The sequence below is a fragment of the Sinocyclocheilus anshuiensis genome, unplaced genomic scaffold, assembly GCF_001515605.1.
Source record: "Sinocyclocheilus anshuiensis isolate Anshui unplaced genomic scaffold, SAMN03320099.WGS_v1.1 scaffold219, whole genome shotgun sequence".
Lineage (NCBI taxonomy): Eukaryota > Metazoa > Chordata > Actinopteri > Cypriniformes > Cyprinidae > Sinocyclocheilus > Sinocyclocheilus anshuiensis.
Window position 1 is genome coordinate 203,624 of NW_015548200.1, and position 23,381 is coordinate 227,004.

Genomic DNA, 23,381 nt, shown 5'->3' on the forward strand with positions numbered 1-23,381 from the left:
TCGAAGCGAAACGAGGCCGCTGAACGAGCGTGATACTTTTATTATGCCACAGTCGACCGCTTCCTCTCCTTCCGGTCGTGCGTATGTGGGGTAAAGCAGTGCTTTTTATCATACTAGATACATTTGAAAGTTCTGTTATAATGCTACTCTGTGCGGTCGTCACCGGTCTATTAAAACGCACAACATATTAACGCGTCTTTGGTGTTTCCATGTTTTCTACAAAACAAAACCGGAAGTCGAGGGGTTATGACATCATTGGCAGGCGACACAATGACACTATAAACACGGTCCGTGTCACTAGTTAAAATTGCTTATTTCTCTGGATCTAAACATTCTTCGAAACATTTGGGATAATGTAAGTACACAAGTCAGCAAAATATATAACACTGTTCTAGTGGTTTTTGGATATTTTAATAAAAAAATCTTACATATTATGCCTTTGACCTCAGTTTTAATCTTATTTTCTCCCTTAATTACTTCCAATTATGCTTTATTTATTCTTTCGCCCCTTGACACAAAATAAGCATGCAGTAACCACCAGAGCGATTTCTCAAACCCTGGTGTGACAGCTGTTAGGTTTAATGATTTGGGCGACCTAAGCACAGTATCTAATTTGTGATAGCAACACTGCTTCTACAGTCAGGCAATTGTGGCCGTGTTACATTGTCTCTCTGGCTGTCATTAGCTTAAATGGAGCCCCCACAGGAACCACTGGTCTGTTTACGACCCTGAAGCAGACTGCTAGTTTACTAATGGAAGGTGCCTCACCTAAATAAAGCTTAATGGCTCATTTAATCTTTCCTGTGGTCACATACAAAGACTAGAAATTCCAGCTCACTGGGTTGTTTATATTATTTTCTACTTTATGAGTCCCGCTGGAAATTTGTGAAGTTTGGGTTTTATGGGCAGGAGATGTGGTTACTTGAACATTTAGTGATGAGCGTAGTTCCTGTAGCACCTTGGTGAATAATGTTCAGTAAGGGTATTGTGTGTTTATTAGTCTACATAATGTTTGGTGGTATCAGCTATTTTACTTCAAGATCTTTATTTCTCTTTTTTTGTGTTTTTCAGGCTTTTGTACAGTTTAGCCTTCAATGCTCGCTTTCTTAGACACCTATGGCATTTAATCACATCTATGAAGACTAAAATGATCACAGGGTGAGTTTTCTACAGTGATTTTCTAATGTGTACATCTTGAATATAATATTAACGATTCCATTTTTCTTTTGTCCTCTCTTTATTCTCCCTCTCTTTTGTGTAGCTCTATGGTTCTCTTGTTGCAGGTGATGTCTAGAGGTTCTCCAATGTCTCTGGAGGACGCCAACAGGATCATCCCTCTCTTCTATCTCTTCAGTTCACTCTTCAGTCATTCACTCATCTCTGTGCACGACAGCGAGTTCTTTGGCTCAGCAGATGGTATTAACATGTATTCTGCAAAGAAGTACAAATTACTGTATCCGAATATATTGAAGTATTTTATAAAAAAACATTAAAACACATCAGGTCATTTTGTTCTTTCACCTTCTTTTTATTGTGGTCTTGTAAATTCTACAGCACTCTTGAAATTTTAGTCTCTTATTGTTAACTTTTTTTTTTTTTTTGAAAATTGAATGTTACAAATGAATGTTTCTCATTGCTCGGCAGGTCAGAGCCAGTCGTCGATGATGCCCTTCTCTCTGGCAGAGTTGGTGACATTGTCTCGGTGTTTGCGGGACGCGTGCCTGGGAATCATTAAGCTGGCCTATCCTGAGACCAAGACGGAGCACAAAGAGGAGTATGTAGCGGCATTTCGCAGTGTCGGGGTGAAAACTAACAGCCAAGTACAACAGCGCATTCAAGCTCAGCAGAAACGATGGGTCCAGCTCTTTAAGGTGATTCACTCCATATCTACATCTCACACTCTTATTTCCTAGCTGATATTATTGCAGAATTCACTGTCATGATGTGTTTAAACATTACCAGTATTGAGAAGATTCTCACTAGTATTAATTCCACATTCGTTAGCGCTGATAATATCTGCAGTAGATAGTGGGTGTTACTTTTAACCGGTCGTTGTATTACCAGTGCTAACAATGTCTTTGATGACCTAATTAAATGAGCTGACAATTAATGAGGCGAATAGTCTCAGCATCTGTTAGAGCCATCAGTGCTGATCAGCCAGGCAGGAAGACCACTCACTCGGGAAATTAATAGGTTGTTTGCCAAGACTAAGTGAGCTGAACAACGGCATTAGGATTTTAGTCAGCTGTCTTCACTCTCTGTCTTCCTCCATCATCCTCTTCCTCGTCGTCTTCCTTATTATTTATGGGTGTGGGATGACCAGATCTCCTGCTTGCTGTTGACAGCTCATTGACCTACTTTTGTCCTTTCATTTAACTAAAAATCATTTCAATAGATTTGTAGAGCTTTTCAACATTGACAGTTAAAAATTAAATGTCATCATTTATAAATATGTCTCAGTGATTGACGCATTATAAAATTAATGTGAAGTAGGGCTGTGCGATATGGAAGAAAAATGCGATATGCGATACCTTGTTAAAAATGCGATATTCGATATGCGATACGATATTGCTTAAACTGTGTAAAATCAATTTCAATTATATTTTAAAATATTAAAAAATTATATAACCAATTTGTTTCACATTCTTTCTTGGAAAAGAAAGAATCATTACAACTTAAATACACAATTTAAAAGCATAGATAAAATAAACAGTAGTATTCGGGTACAGAAATGTAATAATTAAGTGTACAATAACACTGCATAGTGTTCACTGTATGAATTAAATTTAGATTAATCTTTGTTATAGCTGTTTTGTTGTTTGATTAAAGGGGTCATATTATGCAGCCCTCTACGAACACCTTGGAACATGAGGAGATGCGAAAGACGAATCAACTCGGTGTTCACGCGCTGTCTGAAACATGTCTCTCTCAGTGCACTCAAAACAGTTCACACAGCTGTCAGTATAGACTTACAAAAACATAAAAACCAATAGATTTTTCCACTATTGACTATATCATTGTATTCAACAATGTACACACACAAGTATACAGACTACACAATACATTTTCAGACTTAGTGTTTAGGTTCATGTGGCTGATAATTGTTGAGATCATTGATCTAAGTTTGGATAAATGTGTAAAATGAACTGAGAGAAAAATGTAATATAAAAAAAAAAAAAAACTTGTTGATAGTACATATGCACATTTTTTCACATCTGGCTTGTTTAGAGCATTTGTTTTGGAACCTGACACATATTCTCCATTAGTTGATAATAATCGGTCTGAGATAGAATACAAACTCTTGGATCACTTCTGTTGTGGTGAGAAAGCAGTCTGACCCCACAAACCAACAAACCAAGCTGTATCATAATTCATAACATGAAAAAAACAAGTCTAATTCTGTGTGTGAGCACATTCATTATTGCAGTTGAAAACCGAAGAGGCCCAAGTGAATTGCAAGAATGCTTTTCCAATGAAGCCTTGATTCCCGCTCTAATAAATTATATGTGACTTATATACATTTGTGTGTGTGTGTGTGTGTGTGTGTGTGTGTGTGTAACAACAGCTAGTCCGTGGAGCTAACTTGTCAGTCCATCTTGATGTATGACCACTGTGAGTGGAATCCCAGAACATAAACAGTTGCACTCTGACCAATGAGAAGGCAGTGTTACTCACATGCAGCTAGCATAAACACATTTTGTAGCACTTTGAAATTTTGCCTTGGTTAAAGTGAACCAACCCAAGAAAATGCAACATTGTAACAATATCCCTGTTTCGGGACACCTCAAACATTGTAAAGGTCTGAAAACACCTTTACAAAGGACAGTGACCAATAGCATTTCAGTGGTGTTTCTGCTTTTAATTTATGAGTTTGTACTATTCTAGCAAGCTTCTGAGTTGAACACTTCAAGTGATAGCTCATTGTTTGGGTTCCACTAGTCTAATCAGTACGGCATACAAAAGGCTCTGAAAATTTTCCACTAAAGATGGCAGAAAACGCCTCCTGTCAGCTAAAACGACCCATTAAAGAAGTACAAGCAGGAGAAATGCATTTCCCAAATTGAATGTGCAATTTACAGTCAGCTCTAACGCTGTTGACCCCTCACACACTAATGTTTGCCTCCAGCCATGGGCCGTCCCTCCGAATGTTTTATCACTCCTATTGTCGAGCTATCTATTTAATTGAAAGAAGTTAATTGAATGAAAATGATCAACTAAGCTTGTATTAATATTGCTAATGGAACTTTCTTCTTGGCTGTGTTTGGAGAGGGATGTCACTGCAGGAGTTTTGTAGAGACCCATTAAGGCCTGCACTTAACCCGATGGGCTAATTAACCAATGCTTATTCATTCCACTTAGACAGGAAGAGCCTTCGGACCCCCTGCACCACAAACCCACTAGTATCAGAGTTTTGCACTTGCCATTATTACAAACTCTCTGGTGTTAGCATGTCTTGGTCAGAGATTGATAGGCATTCTCTAGAAATTGCCAGCCAGACGTTTGTTTGACACTGTAATCGGAGAAGAAAAAGCTTTTGTATGAGTATTAAAGAGGTCTAGATAAATGAATTTGGATGAAGTCGACTGACTTTATACGTGAATTACCCAGTGTTTAAAGAGAATGAAGACATAGAAAAGACATTTGGTGAATTGTAGTATTCATTTACAGGTGCATCTCAATAAATTAGAATGTCGTGGAAAAGTTGTGAATTAAACTACTTCAGTCTGTGTGCATTGAATTTATTTAATACACGAGTTTCACAATTTGAGTTGAATTACTGAAATAAATGAACTTTTCCACGACATTCTAATTTATTGAGATGCACCTGTATTTTCGGCACAAGTGAGTATCTGTATATTTGTGTCAGCAAATCACATACAGATTAGTTGTGCTGGCTAACAATGAAAGTATATCTGACTGCTCCTTCACCATTATATAAGCTATGCAATTACCTATTGAAGAAATGGGATTACATGGGGCACATAGTTTTATCTGCTTGCACAACTGTTTGTGACTTAATCATAATGCTTTTTGCTAATGTTTTTTGGAAGCTTAGTGTTTTAAATTGCTTTTAAGATTGAAATTATTTATATGTGTGAATGAACATTGTACTGAACATTAGTTTCTTTTTTTTAACACATTTGTTTTTTTTTGTTTTTTAAAAAAAAAGGTGATTACCAACCTTGTGAAAATGCTGAAAGCCCGAGATATTCGAAGACCATTCTGTCCATCAGGTCACTGGCTGTCTGATGAGGTCAACATCAGAGCAGACAAGGTAAAATTAATTTGTCTAATCATATGATTACAACCTACTAAACAGAATTACTAGTTTTGCTGTCTGATCAATCAAAGATTCAAGTGACAGCAATATTTTTGATTGATAAACAGTAAAGATACAATTAAAACTAGACAATTTTGCTGTATAATGTAAAGCATTTTCATTTAAAAGAATGAATTAGGGCTGCACAATTATGACAAAAATCTTAATTTTCGATTATTCCCTTAAAATTGTGATTATTAGGATTATCACAATTTATATTGAATGATGTTTATACCATTGTTTGAAGCAACTGCATGCCATATTTTTATATGAAAATAAACAAGCTGAAAACACTCAAACTAAAAAAACTTTTATTGCTTTTCTATAGTATTAAGCCTCAGACGTCAACTATACATTGGATTGGTTTCTTCTTTAAATAATACTACTAATAAAAATTATGCATGGTATTATGTAAATTAAAATAATGGAAAAAAAAAAACACAAGCACTCAGAATAACATAAGTGGACTTTGAATGATTAATTGCCACTTTGAATGATTATGTAATTGTGGCATCCATAATTGTAATCATGATTAGAAATTCGATTAATTGTGCAGTCCTAGAATAAATACATTTTATTATGATAGTATAATGATAAAATTGTTTTAAACATAGATGTGTTTCTAAACAAATAAGTTCAAATGTGTATGTGTGTAATCACTTATAGCTTTTAGTGATCTAACTTGCTTTGTATATTGATATTTGTGTGTAGGTGACTCAGCTCTATGTGCCCTCTGCAAGACATGTGTGGAGAACCAGGAGAATGGGACGTATCGGACCGCTTCAGTCTAATTTAGATGGTAAGACTTATCCATGGAGAACAACCACAACTGAAGTGTTGTGCAACACAAACACAAACATGAAGTAATAATAACAGCCAGTCAAGCAATTTCATTCCAAAACAAGTAAGAATACTCAAGAGTGTGTTAACGCAAACTAGTACCAGTGTTTCTGGTCTTTTCCATGCCACCCTGGAGCATATGTGCTTAAAAATTCAATTAGCCTAAGGCTGGACACATCTGGCTGCCTGTTTGTCCGGACCTTTTTCATTTCCCTAAATGGACTTGCGAGGTAGTGACGAATGACTCCTGTATTGACCATGCTGCACGATATTTCTCCACCAAGATGGCCCCTTGATGGCTGGTTTGTGGAGAAAGAGAGAGAGAGAGAAGACCGACTAATTGAGTAGAATCATTCCACCATGCAAGCAGTGTATTAGATGAATGACACTTCTCATCTGCTGCTATGGCAGTTTTTTTTCCTCTGGTCAAAACGTTTGTAGGACGGAGTTTTAATACAAAACAAATGTCCCTGTAATGGAGGGAGAGGACAGGTGGATGGGCAAATCGCTGCTGAGTTAATTAAAAGTGTGTGGCAGGAAAGACAGAGGGGGATTGAGTGATCTTTAATGGGATGCTCTGTAAATACTGCATTCAGCAAGGCTGGTAGTAGACCTCACTCAAGGTTGCGCAAGTGTACAGATGCAAATGAAGTAGGTCCTTTGCAACAGACATCAAGTTTCTTTTGTTTACCAAGGACCCATTGATTTGACAAAAAATGCAGAATGGTAATATTGTGAAATATCATTACTATTTAGAATAACTGATTTCTGTTTGAATGGATTTTCAAATGTAATTTATTCCTGTGATGGCAAAGCTGAATTTTCAGCAGTCATTACTCCAGTCTTCAGTGTCACCTGTTCCTTTTTTAGTGAAAACCATGATATATTTTTTCAGTATTTTGAGTATAGAAAAAGCTGAAATCTTTTATAACATTATAAATGTCTTTACTGTCACTTTTAATGCGTCCTTTATGAATAAAAGTATTACTATCTGGTTACAAATTTTACTGACCCCGAACTTTTAAAAGTTAGTGTATATTTTTTAATTAGAGTGCTAATGTAGGTGAGGAAGAATTTTGGGTTGACTGGTAGTATATTTGTCTGGAAGATGAATAGAGAGCTTTAGAGACTGACTGTCAACAGGATAGATGAAGATGGAGGCTTTAACAGCCAGATGAGTTCTGTGCTTATCGAGTGAATTGCTTGTCAGTGTTTTGTCTTTTGTTGTCAATGCATATTAAAGAGCAGAATGATAAATTATTGGATAGATTTCTAAAGGTGAAACAACACCGTATTGGGTGTTTTCATTGTATTTGTAGATGTTTATTTTATTTTTGCCATTTTCATTACATGCAGGTGTAGAGAGAGGGCAATAAGTGACAAGGATATCGGAAACAAGATCGGCAAATGACGCAAGATGGATTTTATCTTATATCACAAGCATTGAAGAGCCACAGCCATAATTTGAACATATTAGTAGAATTTTGTTGAAGATATTTGGCTTTAGAGAGATGTTTTTATTTGTATTTTTGTAAATATATATTTGTTAAAGATGACTTAAAGAATAAAGATTTACAGAAATGTTTTTTTTCCCCCTCACAGTTGGACTGGAGCCTCCACCATTGTCAGTATCAGAGGAGAGACATTTGGCAATCCTCACCGAACTTCCGTTTGTTGTGCCCTTTGAGGAGAGAGTGAAGGTAAGACAGCCATCACTGGTATGGTATGGAGTATGTTTTGTGCACAACACTGGTCAAAAATTCAGTGATCTGTGAATTAAAAAGAAGGGTAAAAGTTGTAATTATGTGATGACATTGTGTTTTATGCTTTAGATATGAAACACAAGTGAAAATCCAAATGAACACATGCTCAGATTCTGAGGTGTTAAATTATGTTAATTAACTAAACTTTGTTCATTCTGCCTTTAGATCTTCCAGAAGTTGATCTATGCTGATAAGCGTGAAGTGCAAGGAGAGGGCCCTTTTTTGGATGGAGTAAATATCACCATTCGAAGGAACTACATCTATGAAGATGCTTACGACAAATTATCCCCCGAGAATGGTAAACAAAGCAAACCTACCCCTTCAAACGTGTTATAAACTCTCCTAATAAAAAGCAGTTAGCACAATGAATGTGGCATTCTTAGACACTGAGGAAAAAAGACATTAACCTTGCTTAGGAATTAGACACAATAATTCATAGCAGCTGTTTAGATGATCTAGGGCAAGGCGTCTTGAGTGTAAGAACTCACTTCTTGAGTCTCTTAGAAAGTCTCTTTAGTTGTGTAGCGTCAGACTAGATGAGATGGAAAAGTTTGCCATTTTAGTGATTTTTTTTTTAAAATCTTTTTTGGCAAATGTTTTTTTTTCTGACTGTAGGTCAGGTTAGTGGTAAGTCTTTAAAGTTGTGATGTAACAGAGGTAGTGTCAGAACATCCCCTCTGTGCTGTGATGTACATCCAAGTGAAATGAAGTATCGAAAAAGAAAAAACATAGTGTGAGGATTTGGTGTTCTATTCATTGGTTGTTGATTGGATGCAAATGCGAGCTTGCAGTCAGTTGTAAGAAATAGGGGGGGTTTAAGTGGAATAAATGATGAATGATGAATGAAACCAGACAGAAGTCTGATGCTTTACAGAAGATTGAGTTATGATGACATTGTTTAATTAAAAATTATGAGGTCAAAACCATTCACCTCTTCATTTATTTGGATTAACGTGCAGATCGACTAGCTTTTTATATCATTGTGGGTTTAAGTGACATGTAAATAGTTTCATTGAAAATATGATTGTCTAATTTTACCACATAAATGCATTAATGTTTTCTCATAATATTATTCCCTGTACTGTAGTCCACCCCACAAAGACGTAATGACTTTTACTGATTTTGAAGAGTTTATCTCCATTTCAGAGCCTGATCTTAAGAAGAGGTTCAGGGTTCATTTGCTCAATGCACATGGGCTGGATGAAGCTGGCATTGACGGAGGAGGAATATTCAGAGAGTTCTTGAATGAGCTATTGAAGACGGGCTTTAATCCGAACCAAGGGTTCTTCAAGACGACTAATGAAGGTCTTCTCTATCCGAGTCCCACTGCAGAGATGTTTGTGGGAGAATCCTTCACCTGGCATTACTACTTCCTTGGCAGGATACTGGGAAAGGTAAGATGAGGATCACATGATGTATTGCACTACACTGTAACATTTTTATCTCTTCAGAGAGGACAGAGCATCACAGAATCGGTTTAATCTAACCTGCTATACCTGTTCACTATTTGTTTAAATTATTTGACTGTAAATTAATTTTGATAACTCTTGCAGCGGCTTGTCCTTGGATTTTCATTGTTTCATTTGTCTTTCACTTTCATACACTCTCAAACACAAAAAGGGTGATTTAGATCAATGCTGAAGGTCAAAGTTCAGGTTCAATCAGTGGTCTCAGGCTGAGTAGCTTGGTTACCATTATAAATCCTATCCATTTGATTTATGAGGACACTGCAGTTTAAAATCAAGTTTATTTGTGGCCTTTTGATCCAAATAATTTTTCCTTTATCCAAGTTTATTTTTGTAAGATCATTTTGAAAATGACATGCAAGAAACCTCCATCAAAACATAAGAAATGTTTGGCTGCATGTAAATTTGGCTTGTTTAGTAACTTTAATTTAGCTTCAAAAATTACAATCCACTGTTTCCAAGCATTTCCAGAATCTGTACACATAGTACCAGTGTGTAGTTAATTAAAAGGGTTAATAATCAGTGGAAAATGTTTTACAATAAGCCATTTTGATAATTTTTCTGATTATCCTAATTTTGCCCTGTGTTTTCTTTTAATGGCTACACCTTGAGCCACAATTTATTGTCGCTATTGTTTTGGCCATCTCTTTTGTGTGTCCGCTAGCTGGTATTTATTAGCCGCTAATGTTTTATTTCATTAATGCGTATTCCCAGGATTGTTTATCACAAAGCACATTGACTGGGGGAAGGGTAGATGAATTACCTCATGCCAAGAAGCTCGCTGCTCAATTAGGCTACTCCATTAGCCCATGATTCCCCATCTCTGTTTGTGTAGCCATCGCATTTGGCCATGGTCGCTAAATCAGCTAGCACCATAAATAACAGGCTCCGTGCCACTGGTAATAGAGTTTTGATCAGTTTTACAGTCACGGGCATCAACACCACTTGTGAAGAGGCAATTCAGGCCACTTATTAGAGAGCTATAATGAACACACACACATATGCACACCTTGTGCGATGGAAGGGACATAACTGAGCTCCTGCCCTGAGGAATGGCTGGCCCCGCCCCCCTACTTTCCTGATCTTATTCCATTCAATTGCCCCCTCTCCTTAGTAATGGGCAAAGCAATTAAGGTGATGAGATTAATTTGAATTTGACTTTCAATTAACCCTCCTTCTCTCTCCATAAATATGTGAAGGAGTGGCAGACTGAGTGGGATATTGATGTTTGTTCAGTGCTGTTATAAAGACGACCTGTATAGATTACAATTGCGTCACTGTTGCAGTTTGGCTGGGCCCACCAAAGACACACACAGAAGCACGGAAAAACTGTTGATCATTTCTGTGATGTAGTGCCCCTTTTTTCTTTCTTTCTTTCTTTCTTTCTTTCTTTCTTTATTTTTGCGAATTGTGCCGATTTGTCACAGAGGTAATGTTATATTGCTGGCTTTGGTCGAAGATTTTGTCTGAACCTGTCAGTAGTGTTTTATATTGTATGTGTTTGTGAAATTATAGCATTCTTAAAAATGTTTAAGAAAAGTTTTAATGTGAAAGATTTAATTAAAACTATAAATATTTCTGACAGTGAAGAAAATACAGATTTGATACAGTTTAGATTTGGGAAATCTGCACTTCTTGCTCATTTAATAGAGTTTAGGCATAATTTTTTTTGTTTTTGTGTGGACCTGATAATCAGTGCTTTACACAGAATTAGAGCTCCAGTCATTCACACACATTGACACATCATCACTTTGCCATATTTGCAATATTAAATATTTTGGCTAATTTGATTTTGCTTTCAGATACCATTAAGAAGTGTAGTACTCTCAGCTAGAGGTCTACACGGGTCCAAAAATTCGAACCAAATTTTCACTGTTACGTCCCAGATGTAAGGGTCTAGGGTAAGGGGGTAACAGGGAAAAGTAAACATTCAAATTTGGTTGGAGTGAGTGAGTACCAGTCCCCTGCCCAGCACAACAGACACGTTAAGTTCCAAAAATCAAGTATTTTATTTACAAGATTTCCAAAGGACAAAGTATAATAGGAAGCAAAATAGGCTTCAGGAGGGGGAAAGGCCAAAACAACAAACAAAAGGACCCTCTAACTAGTTAAGGAGTAAAACTGTCTAAACTGACAAAACAAAAGAAAATTAACAACAGAAATGTACACTAACTCCCTAACTAAGCAAAAACAAGAGAAAAAGATTCACAGAAACAAAATGGCACCCACCTCCCTACGGCTTCCAACACGGAGAAAACACGTAGCGCAACAACAATGCCAATTACTTCTTAGGAAGGCTACAATAAGCCGTGACTTGAGTAAGTTTTACACAGTATCAATCTCTGACAACTATAAGAGCAACACAGGGCAGGTCTCCGCACCTGGTTGAGTAGCAGTAACACATAGAGACAGAGAGAGAGCACACAGCAGCACGTAACAACCAACAATATTATATAAATAAACACGGAACGTAACACCCCCACCCATAAGTTTAAGTAACAACCAATGTCTTGAAAATAAGAGAGCTATAAAAACCAAATACTCACTTTTCTTTCACTCTACAGCACAAAATACTCACGAAAGGGCATCCGCTACAGTATTTTCAGAACCTTTACAGTACTGGATATTCAGATTGTACTCTTGAATAATGAGGGACCACCTCATCAGACGCTGATTCATATTTCGCATCCTATGTAGAAAAACGAGGGGTTATGGTCTGTATAGACAGTGATGACATGATTACTACCTCCAAGGTAAACCTCGAAGTGTTGTGACGCCAACACCAGGGCTAGGGTCTCTTTCTCAGTTGTACTGTATTTTTACTGAGCGTTGGTGAACTTCTTAGAAAAGTAGCACACAGGATGTTCTATGCCACTGGCCTCCTCCTGCAACAACACAGCTCCGGCACCTGAGGAACTGGCATCCACCTGCAGTTTGAACGGGAGAGAAAAACAAGGAGCAGAAAGCACAGGAGCACTGCTTAAAATATCCTTGGCAGCATTGAAGGCAGAGTCACACCCAGGGGACCATACAAACTTTCTGGCAGTACTGAGCAAATCAGTCAAAGGGGTGACTACGGTAGCAAAGTTCTTACAAAAGCTCCGATAATACCCTACCATTCCAAGAAAACGACGCAAATCCCTTTTATTATGGGGTATAGGAAATTCCAAGATGGCTTCTACCTTTGCCTCCACAGGCTTCACTTGACCCTGACCTACCTTTTTACCTAAATAGGTAACCACTGCTTTGGCAAACTCACACTTTTTCAGGTTAAGAGTTAGTGAAGCATTGGCCAGCTGCTTAAAAACCTGATCAAGGCTACTTAGATGTTCTTCCCAAGTGTGGGAGTAAACTACTACATCATCCAAGTAGGCTTCACAGTTAGGGATTCCTGATAGTACTCGTTGCATCAGTCTTTGGAATGTTGCGGGAGCATTGCACATCCCGGAGGCCATAACAGAGTATTGCAGCAAATTATCAGGGGTCACAAAGGCAGATATCTCAGATGCACGGGCAGTCAATGGCACTTGCCAATACCCTTTCAGAAGGTCAAGTTTTGTGATCAAATGGGCACAACCAATTCGGTCCAAACAGTCCTCCATTCTGGGCAGAGGAAAGGAGTCTGGCTTTGTCATGTATTTTGCGGTAGTCGGTGCAAAAACGGAATGTTGAGTCTTGTTTGGGCACCAATAAACAAGGGGAGCTCCAAGGGCTCTGCCTTGGGGTGGCAAGACCATGCTTTAGAAGATATTCAACTTCTCTCCTAATTAGTTCTCTTTTTTGAGGATTAACACGGTATGGGTGTTGCTTTATGGGGGAACAGTTGCCTACGTCTATGTCATGAGTGATCACAGAGGTTCTGCCAGGAACATCACAAAAGAGCATGGGGTACTTATTAAACAGCTGGACAAGAGATTCCTTCTGATCTTGAGGCAAGTATGCAAGGTAGTCCTCAAGTTGATTTAATACGGTTGAATTTTGAAAATGTTCAGGCATCAATTCACCCACATCTGGATCATCTACAGAGGAGCAAAGAGCAGCAGGCACCACCACAGCAGGTTCAGCCGACTCAGCTTCCTTGTTTAAAGGAACTTCTGTTTCACTTTTACTCACATACGACTTCAACATATTAATGTGACAAACTGTTCTTTCTCCTGCGATCTGGAGTAGAAATGACATAATCCGTCTCACTCAACTTTTTCTCGACACTGTAGGGGCCAGCGCTGAGGGAGCAAGGGTAAACTCAATCAAATCAAATTCCATTCCACATAAAATGACTGCACTGTCCCTACCAAAGAAAAGAAAACAGCCAAAATTTAGTTTAAACAAGAAAGCTGAGTCGGCTGAACCTGCTGTGGTGGTGCCTGCTGCTCTTTGCTCCGAACCCGCTTATAGGTCTTCGTGATACCAAGGTGACCAGACAAGGAATGCTCATGCGCCAGCTTCAGGACCTGGGGACGGTAAGCAGAAGGAAAAACAAGTTGATGTGCAGCTAACACGTCACCATTCACTTGTGGTCGCCATCGTCGCATGAGTACACCATCATCCCAATAATATGTAACTGGACCACCTGGAGCTTTATCCAAACTGACAGCAGCATCCAGACAGAACAACAGAGATGGATCAGTTTTCTGAGCTGCAGCGAGGTCCTCCTTTCCAACTTTTAAGGAAGTTGCAGCTGAGTCAGAGTTAACACTGCAGCTTCAGAGAGTGAATTTATCTTTTGCTCATTTAGGTGAACTACAATGTTCTCTGGAATACAATTTTTTAACTCTTCAAGCAAAATAAGTTCCTGCAGTTGATCAAGACTGGTAACTTTACTAGCTAAGCACCATTTTTCAAATAGGGTTCTCTTTTCTCGTGCAAACTCAACAAAGGTTTGTTTGGCTGTTTTCGCTATACCTCGAAAGCGCTGGCGATATGCTTCAGGCACCAGTTCATATGCACGTAGCACCGCTGCTTTCACAACATCATAATCCAAGGACTGCCCTATTGGTAGTGCAGCACATACCTCTTGGGCCTTACCCACAAAGTTACATTGAAGCAGTAGACCCCACATATCCTTGGGCCAACCCAATTTTTCAGCAATTGAACCCAAAGAGACCCGTAAATGTGCTACACTGAACCGACCCGGACTCGTCTATTATTTTGAAAGTTGGACCCGGGCCCATGCAGAACCGAGAAATGTCAAAAATGTACTGCCCGGAACTGATGCGGACCGTCAATTATTTGAAAGATGGAACCGAACCCGGCCGGGAAGACAGACCCGACTGGACCCGATCGGCACATATTCCACAGCAAATTGCTATTAATAAGTTGATAAACAAGTTCCGAAAATTTAACTTTTTGTCTTACCTAGTGTAAGAAGCCTTCTCCCTTGTACCTGACTGATGCACACAATCCTCCCGGCCAAGAAAGTTCCATCCGTGTTATTCCTCTCTTGCCAATTGAAAATGCGTAATCCACTCATTTTTCCAGTTTCAAAAGTCCACTTGCTGTCACGGTGACGGGTGACAAATGCGACTTTGCAGTTTTGCATTTTTTGTATCTCGAGTCAACTTGCATAATAATTTAGACTGTTTGCCCATTTGGATTATAATAACGATTGCTCGTCCAGTGCCATGGCTGCTGACGTTAGCTTTACTTATTTGCTCTCTGTGCTCTCTGAGCCGAGTCTGAGCAAAAATTTTAGATATTAACTACAAGACGGTTCATTCATAATATTATAAAAAAAAAAAATCAATAATAACTCACATGAAGGTATCCATTATCACCGTGCATGTGCATTAACTCCGCCCACCCTGCTTCTGATGACGTCGCTCGTGTTTTTTTTTCTTTTTCCACCTTATTTCAAATTACTGACAGCTGCAGCACTAGTTTCAGCCATTTCAGCTACCTCATTGACCTCCTCTACCCCTTCAGTCTGTGAATCAATCGGTAAGATACCAGCGTTAACTAACGCAGTGTACAGTTTATCTTTTATAACCGCTTTTGTTACATCCCTAGAGACAGATATATCAAAGAAGTCAGCAATTAACAGCAAGTCCTTCTTACGGCAGCGATTGAAAACTTCTACTGAGGGAGCAAGGGTAAACTCAATCAAATCAAATTCCATTCCACATAAAATGACTGCACTGTCCCTACCAAAGAAAAGAAAACAGCCAAAATTTAGTTTAAACAAGAAAGCTGAGTCGGCTGAACCTGCTGTGGTGGTGCCTGCTGCTCTTTGGGTCCTCGGGTCTCGGGTCCTCCGTGTAGACCTCTACTCTCAGCTCCATTTAACATACAATTCTATTTTACATCCTAGTTTTCCATTCTATTTTTATTCTTTCTTTTTTTGCTATTTTGTTTTATTTATTTTGTTTCATTATTTTTTCATGATTGTTTTTATGATGCTTATATTACCATTTTTAGCTTACTATTTACAGTGGGGAAAAAAAGTATTTAGTCAGCCACCAATTGTGCAAGTTCTCCCACTTAATATACAGTCTACGATGTTTACCAGGTTTACATTTCACTGCAAGTTGTATTCTGTATATGACTGTATATGTGACATAAAATCTTGAACATGCAGAATTGCTATTGCATATTAGCATGTAGACAGCATGGGCTGGGTGCATTTATAGATCATGATGTAGAAGAAAAGCGTGTTTTCACAATATTGAAAGTGGATACTTAGAAAATAAAGACTTTTTATTAAGGTATTGAGACATGCTGCAGCCATTCAATTGAAGCTTTGAAGCCACTTTTATTTAAAATTACCTCCTGTTGAATTATTTTCACATGAATACTTCTACAGTCTACTCATGCCCTCAAATATAAACACACACACACACACAAATACCACGTGTTCTGCAGTTCAACAAGCAGTGCTTAACTGTCCCTCTCCAAAGGGCAACAGAGAGGAAAGAGAAGGTCAGAACTCCTGATTGATGGCAAGTGTGTTAAATTTTTTATTGATTCTTAATGCTGTAAATTTACAAATTTATTTGGCAGAAACAGAAGGCAGCTGCTAAGTTGTTGGCGTTTACTCTACTGATGGTGCCACAATTTGCATTAATTGCGTTGCCACTGCACTCACTTATATTAAAAGGCCCAGCCATACATTAATCCTTTTTATCCCAAGTCATTTTGGCACAATTTCTGGCAATAAACACCCATAAATAACTTGAAGGTTTGAAAAATAGTCTGCGTCGTGCCTCCATATCCTTATTGCGGCTTCTTCCCGGGAGCGACGTTATTGATAGGTTTCAGGAGGGCGCAGCACATATGTTCCCACAGCAGGGCTTGTGGGAAGAATGTTGCTAAGTGGATTATTTTGCATAAAAAATGTCCCATGTTTGAAGTCGCACAATTAACCTGTGTTTAGAAAATGCTCTGATTTACAGCCTGTGTGTGTGTATGTTTTAGATGCATGCATTATGGATATTTGGGAAATTTATAATCCATGTAGCTTATGTGGTCGAGGGATTTTAGTGCAATCATTTATTCAAGGCCTGTATATTTTAATGCCCTCAGATATGGTCTTTTTAGAACTATTGCAGTACTTTAGCTTTTATGACTCCACATCCTTAATGGAACAACAGGTTAAGGATACAGTTGATGTTTTTAAAGTTTGAGCTTCTTCGGTTTAAAGTGTCAGTATTTGGGACAGATTAGCCCACAGGATGAAGATACTGCACTCCTGTCTTTAGTTAAATATCTCTCTCTTTCTTCTGTCCCCCAGGCGCTGTATGAAAACATGCTAGTGGAATTGCCATTTGCAAGTTTCTTCCTGTCCAAGCTCTTAGGCACCAGTGCAGAGGTGGACATCCACCATCTGGCCTCTCTGGACCCAGAGATGTACCGAAACCTGCTTTTCCTCAAGAGCTATGAAGGCGATGTGGAAGACCTTGGACTTAACTTCACTGTGGTCAACAATGATCTTGGGGAGGCCCAGGTGAACAACATGTCTTTTTTCCCCCGCTTTTATGCTCTTTTGATTGTCTTTTGTGTCTCCTCTCTCCCTCTCTTGCATTGTTAATGATTGATCTAACTGTTGTTAGTCTTGACTGAAGGAGATAAAGCACGTCTCTGTCTAGATCTCTCTGAAAGAACTTTTCTGTTGACCAGAAACATACCTGCTGGGTAGCATAGTATTAGAGCTAATCATTCAGCATGATATCTAGCATTGCCACTCCTTACCACCACCAAAAAAAAAAAAACCCACCTCAGCTTGTGGTGTGTGAAGGGAAGTTTTATGTGCTCGCCACATTTGTTTTCTTTGGCATTTAGAAAATGTTGATTGTTAAAATTATTATAGACAAAATGTATACATTTTATAAAATATAAAAAAAGAATAAAATTCTGAAAAAAAAAAAACTACCGATTAAAAAAATAAATGAAAAACTATGCCAGAATGGGTAGCAGATTGGAAGATTTAGCCTAAATAGTCACTCAAATGATAATTGTTATTAATAAACTTATATTTCCCATTCCCTTACTGATAACTGGGGTAACCTAGTAAAAGTAAACCTCTGCAGCTGTACTGTTCCACTTTCAACAAGGAATTAAATCCTCACTGAGCCCAGTGTGATGGTGCCTGTCACACTTCCATCGATTTGTGTCTTTTTCCAGGTGGTTGAGCTCAAACCAGGTGGAAAGGACATCCCGGTAACCACAGCCAACAGGATAGCCTACATCCATTTAGTGGCCGATTACCGTCTGAACAAACAAATCCGAGCACACTGCCTGGCCTTTCGACAGGGTCTGGCCAACGTGGTCAACCTGGAGTGGCTGCGCATGTTTGATCAGCAGGAAATTCAGGTAGCAGCTTACCTGTGTGCGCAAACACATACTTAGATTTACACTGAAAATGTGAGAAAAGGCACCTGTCTAGACACAAACCAATCAATCATGTATCAGAAAAGATTAGTAATAATAAGATCAACAGATATTATCACACTGTCTGTCTTTTCTTTACTCCCTACTTTAAACACTCCTATTTGTGGTCATTAATTAAATGTAAACAACTGAAGTCCATCTATTTTTTCAGGTACTGATTTCTGGTGCACATGTGCCCATCTGTCTGGAAGACCTGAAGAGATTTACTAACTACTCAGGTACTACAAGAACACCCATAACACTTTTTATTAGTCACTTCATCTTAGATTGAGCTTGATTTAAGAGCCTTTGCTTCTTTTCTTCCAGAGAGGTCAGGTTGCTATTTTATATATTCTGTATTTATTAGTAATGGAGAGCAAAAACACGCATAGGTCAAATGTGAATTTGTAGTTTATTAATTAGTAATAAAGCTTAGTAGTGGATTTGTTTATTTGATTTATATTGTTTTTATTTGGTACCGACCATAAAGGCGGAATTACACTACACAACTTTTACCCAGATTTGTGCTTGATTTGCAGTGTGGAGGAGTCTGTTAGTTGCCGGAAGCTCAAGTCAGTCTGTAGATTTTGAGCCCTTGACAGATTTCACAGAAAATCATGTAGTTTATGTTGGGCACAAAGAGTTTTTTTTTTTTTTTTTTCTCCCCAAGCATGTTTGATATTTCGCACCAATTTTAGAACACATTGTTTTCTTTTCACATGCATCTCCTAGCTATGAGCCGTATGTTTCTGCATGAATTTGTTGTGTTTAGAACGACTTAACAGTCTGGTACTGTGTGATGTGATCCTCAGTTGTTTACTGTATGATGCCTACATTTTTTTTTTTTCCTGAAACCATTTTCAAAGGCAGCAAGTTTATGATGCCTGGTATTTTAAAAGTTGTCTAGTGTATTCCAGCCTTAAGTGTTAACTTGAATGACTCAACTTTTCCTCTACTGAACAGGATATAGTAAAAAAAAAAGTAAATTTTGGATCCATGTTTTGAAGTAAAGCACATGGCAGAGCATTTATGCATTATAATCTTAACTTTATTGTTTTTCTTAACTGTTGCTGCATTACTCAGGTGGTTATACAGCAAATCATCCAGTGATCAACATTTTCTGGGACGTGGTGGAGAGCTTTAGCGATGAGGAGAAACGCAAGCTGCTAAAGTTTGTTACAAGCTGCTCACGGCCTCCGCTCTTAGGCTTCAAGGTCAGTGAGATAGACCAAAACCCTCTGAAAATATGATTTTAATGAACTTTTGGCATGTGAAAGACGTCTGAGGTTCTGATCTGTTGTGTCTGAACTCTTTAAATATGAGTTAATAATTCATCTGAGATTGTATGGTGCCTTAGATGGGTTCACAGGAAAAGTGAAATGTACAGACATGACCCGACTCAGCTGCATCGATATGACTAGCATCTGTTATCACATATGGAGTTCAGCTGAAGTTCACGTCAGCTCACACCTGCTGATGATTTTGTCCCATTTTCTACATTTTTATTCAATAAAGTTATCAGGATCCCCACCACAAAGAATTCTACTCCCTGCAAGGTGTGCTGCCTTAACGGAGAAATAATGAAGTGAACAGATTGTTTTGTCGTAGTATATCGTCATTAATTTACACAAGGGTGTATGAGCAAACAGGCTCATTGTAACAAATCATTTTTACATTATAACAGCTATCAGGATAGGCCTTATCTTGGCCTCTATTTGTGCTAGAGTGGTGACCCTTAGCATTGTAATGTTATTTGAGGCTTTGCCAAGTGCCACTGGGTGTGTAAAATCCATCTGACTGATAAAAACTTATAAATGTTCTGTTGAACTTTAAATGGCTCTCACTTAATGTTGACTATCTAGCGTGTAACCACAGGCCAAAAAAATGGGTGTGAGAGAATAGCATCTGACAGCTTTCAAATTATTCTGCCGACTTCATCTACCAACAATTTTCTTATTTAACAGGATTAGTATTGTCTCAGTCTCTAGGAATGTAATCTTAAGTATGTCAGTTGTGCTTATTACACTCAGCAAAATCTGGAGAACAGAAACATCAATAAATGTGTTTTTATGCCTTACTTAGACTAACCAAGGACAGTAATTGTCATTTCATTGACTTTATTACATATTTTAATAGCTGTCATCAGTTTAAAGCGGATTACTTTAGCGTGTATGAATTTGGGAAATTGGGAGGGGGAAAAATCATGGCTTCTGAGCAATTCCACAGATATGTGTTACTGCCAAAATGAAAGTGGGGCTGTTTAATGAATTTGACTTTGGTGTAGACGCTCTGAGGAACGGGTGGAAAGGAGGAGTAAGAGGAAAAAGACGAAGAGAGACAGATCAAGGGGAGATGGCCTCCCACCTCGTCTGCCTCTTTAGCCAGCTCAGCCTTAATTAGGTGCCGTTAAACACCCCAGAATTCATTAGGGGAGAAATAGCCCTGTCACAGAGAGCTATTTAAAAAAGATGATGGATACGCTTTTTTCAAAATGATGGCTCCCATCGTGACACTTTCTCGATAAGCAACGATACTTTAATACCTTAATTGTTAGAAAAATTGGCCTGTTAAAGCAGGTTTAATCAGGTTCATTTTGGGGTTGAGCCTTGCAGCCACGTGGAGAATTTTTTCATTAGGCCTATCTTGTTGTTCTTCCAGTAACCTTTCACAGATCTGAAAAGTTGTAAGCTTGGACTTTGCATCAGATATCAGGGTGTTGTTATTTATCTGCACAGATGCTGCCCATTTAAAATGTGTATTAGTATTTTTATTTTTTTAATTTAAACGTATTTATTACTAAACAACCAGTCAGTATCTACACTGTGTCTACACCAGAAACAAGTGACTTGACATAATCAAAGAGGACTTGTTGTAATCAGTGGTTCACTGATGCCTTCTTCACGTGTTTGGACTACTTCTAACAAAAGTACAAATGGATTTGGAACTTTCACTTTCAGTTTTAAGATGTACGGTGTGGCACAGCAGTGGTCGTGACCAGTGTAGACACAATAGCCCCTTTCACACATACAGTCTTTACTGGTAAATTACCATTAAGAGATCATGTGTGAACAGGACCTTTTCAAAAATACCCGTCAATTTGTTTTGGCAATTTACCGGTGTGAGAAGTTGTAACATTTCCAGTAAATTACCAGTAATGTGCTCTATGTGAACACAGAACGAGATTGCTGGTATGAGCACATACAAGTTCAGAACGCGCTGTTTGTGCAGCCTTAGAAAACGGTCCAATAATGCTTTTCATGGATTCTCGTCCATGGAATGCGCCACTTCCAATATTTTGCCGGTTAATCGACATGGGCTAAATACAGTCGAGGATTTTTTATAATCCAGTACTCAAATTTAATCGAGGAATCATGACAGCCCTATATTTGTTTATTTCAAACACTCAACTTTTCACTTCACAAGACATTAATTGATGGACTAGAGTCATGTGGATTATTGTGATGTTTTTATTATCTGTTTGAACTCTCATTCTGACGGCACCCATTCACTGCAGTGGATTCATTGGTGAGCAAGTGATGTAATGCTACAATTCTCCAAATCTGTTCATATGAATAAACAAACTCAACTACATCTTGAGTTTGCCTGAAGGCCAGTAAATTTGAAGCAAATGTTCATTTTTAGGTCAACTATACAAGTATATCTAGACAGTCGTTAATGAAATTAATAATAACTTGCAGCTTCAGTGAGTCAGATGTTGATTCAGTATCCGCCCTGAGTGATTCAATGAGTTCTTTCTGTGAAAGATGTGTCAGACTGATTTAACCCAGTAATGTCGTGAGTGTTTTTGACCAGTTCATTAAAAGAACTGATTCAAAAAAAGTGACTTGTGAATTGGACAACACTGGTCACGCTGTATGTTTTGTTTTGCTTGCTGCCCACAAAACTCAAATCAATAGAAAGGCATGTATTTTTTATGATTATTATTTTTTAATCTTCACATTTAATACAGATTGCAATCTCACATTCACCACTTGACTAAAATATGATTTAGTTTGGAAAAAGTTTTTTTTTTTTTTTCTCCACCCCTTATTTCTTCCATGTATATGATCAAATGTGTTTGTAGAGTATTGTTTTATGTTGTCATTGATGTTTATGAGACTCTCTGCTTTCTCTTTGTCTGTAGGAGCTGTACCCAGCCTTTTGCATCCATAACGGAGGTGCTGACCTGGAGCGTCTCCCTACCGCTAGCACTTGCATGAACCTTCTCAAGCTGCCAGAGTTCTGTGACCCTCAGCAAATGAGGAACAAGTTACTCTATGCTATTGAATCCTCTGCTGGCTTTGAGCTCAGCTGAGGAATACTTCATCTCCTTGATGGAGATGGAAGAGTAATTGTCTTTTGTCGTGGTGACCAGATAGGAAATGATCAGAATGGACAGACAGCGTGTCTGCTGTGGATCTACAGTGATTTGCAGAAGGTGTTGGGACATAAAAAACAGAGCGAAACAGACAGTTTGAAGTTGTGGCACGGACAAATATATGCTCAGTTTTATTTTTACTTCAAAGAGCGTAACCTTGTAAATAATGCATTTATAATTTCAAAGCAACTTCCCAGAGGGCGTCCATTGATCAAAAGCACTAACATTAAACAGGAAAATCTAAATGTTGGAGATACCGAAGGAATAAAATGGCAAGGCAAAATTTACTTGTAGATTTTCCTTGGTTTTGCGTTGCTAACATCAGAGTGGATGTTTTAAGACCATGTCATTTTACGGTTTCAACTGCTCTTTGTCACCATAGTGCAGCACAACTTAAATGTGTCTACCAATAAAATGCATGCATTAGCCTCGCTAACTCAAGAACAAGCTAAACAAGCTTCTCCAATATAACAGCATGCCTGAAACTTCTTCAGTACAGTATACTAAAGAGTTGGCTTGGTTTTAGGTCACACCGCTTCAGCTATACAAATGTGCCCGCCTTGATCCAGGGCTTGATAACGGTGTAGCATTTGCTGAAAACTCTTGAGCTATAAATTGTCCAGGCTAAAAATGATGAAAAATGATTTTATGGCTAATGTGCCACCAACAAAAGAGTTTAATAGATTAGAGTCATGGCAGGATGTGTGAGGTTAACAGGGGTGGTAGAACAGTAGCACAGAAAATGGTGTGTA

General features: G+C 38.3%; 1 protein-coding gene across 2 annotated transcripts in view; it reads left to right on the top strand.

The window, feature by feature from the left end:
* LOC107653289 (ubiquitin-protein ligase E3C-like) overlaps positions 1 to 22,912 on the top strand; it is a 33,697-nt gene extending 10,785 nt beyond the window's left edge. Inside the window, exons 12-24 of one of the 2 annotated variants that reach the window (XM_016439958.1) lie at positions 1,072 to 1,158; positions 1,262 to 1,416; positions 1,645 to 1,871; positions 5,171 to 5,275; positions 6,032 to 6,119; positions 7,763 to 7,860; positions 8,089 to 8,221; positions 9,070 to 9,317; positions 17,116 to 17,328; positions 18,006 to 18,194; positions 18,424 to 18,490; positions 19,335 to 19,465; positions 22,396 to 22,912. In XM_016439958.1, coding sequence (XP_016295444.1) covers positions 1,072 to 1,158; positions 1,262 to 1,416; positions 1,645 to 1,871; positions 5,171 to 5,275; positions 6,032 to 6,119; positions 7,763 to 7,860; positions 8,089 to 8,221; positions 9,070 to 9,317; positions 17,116 to 17,328; positions 18,006 to 18,194; positions 18,424 to 18,490; positions 19,335 to 19,465; positions 22,396 to 22,566 — 1,912 coding nt within the window. In that variant the 3' untranslated portion in view covers positions 22,567 to 22,912. Of the gene's footprint in view, positions 1 to 1,071; positions 1,159 to 1,261; positions 1,417 to 1,644; positions 1,872 to 5,170; positions 5,276 to 6,031; positions 6,120 to 7,762; positions 7,861 to 8,088; positions 8,222 to 9,069; positions 9,318 to 17,115; positions 17,329 to 18,005; positions 18,195 to 18,423; positions 18,491 to 19,334; positions 19,466 to 19,608; positions 19,778 to 22,395 lie in introns of those variants that run through there. The other variant, XM_016439959.1, reaches the window with a different exon arrangement.
* Positions 22,913 to 23,381: the final 469 nt, after the last annotated feature.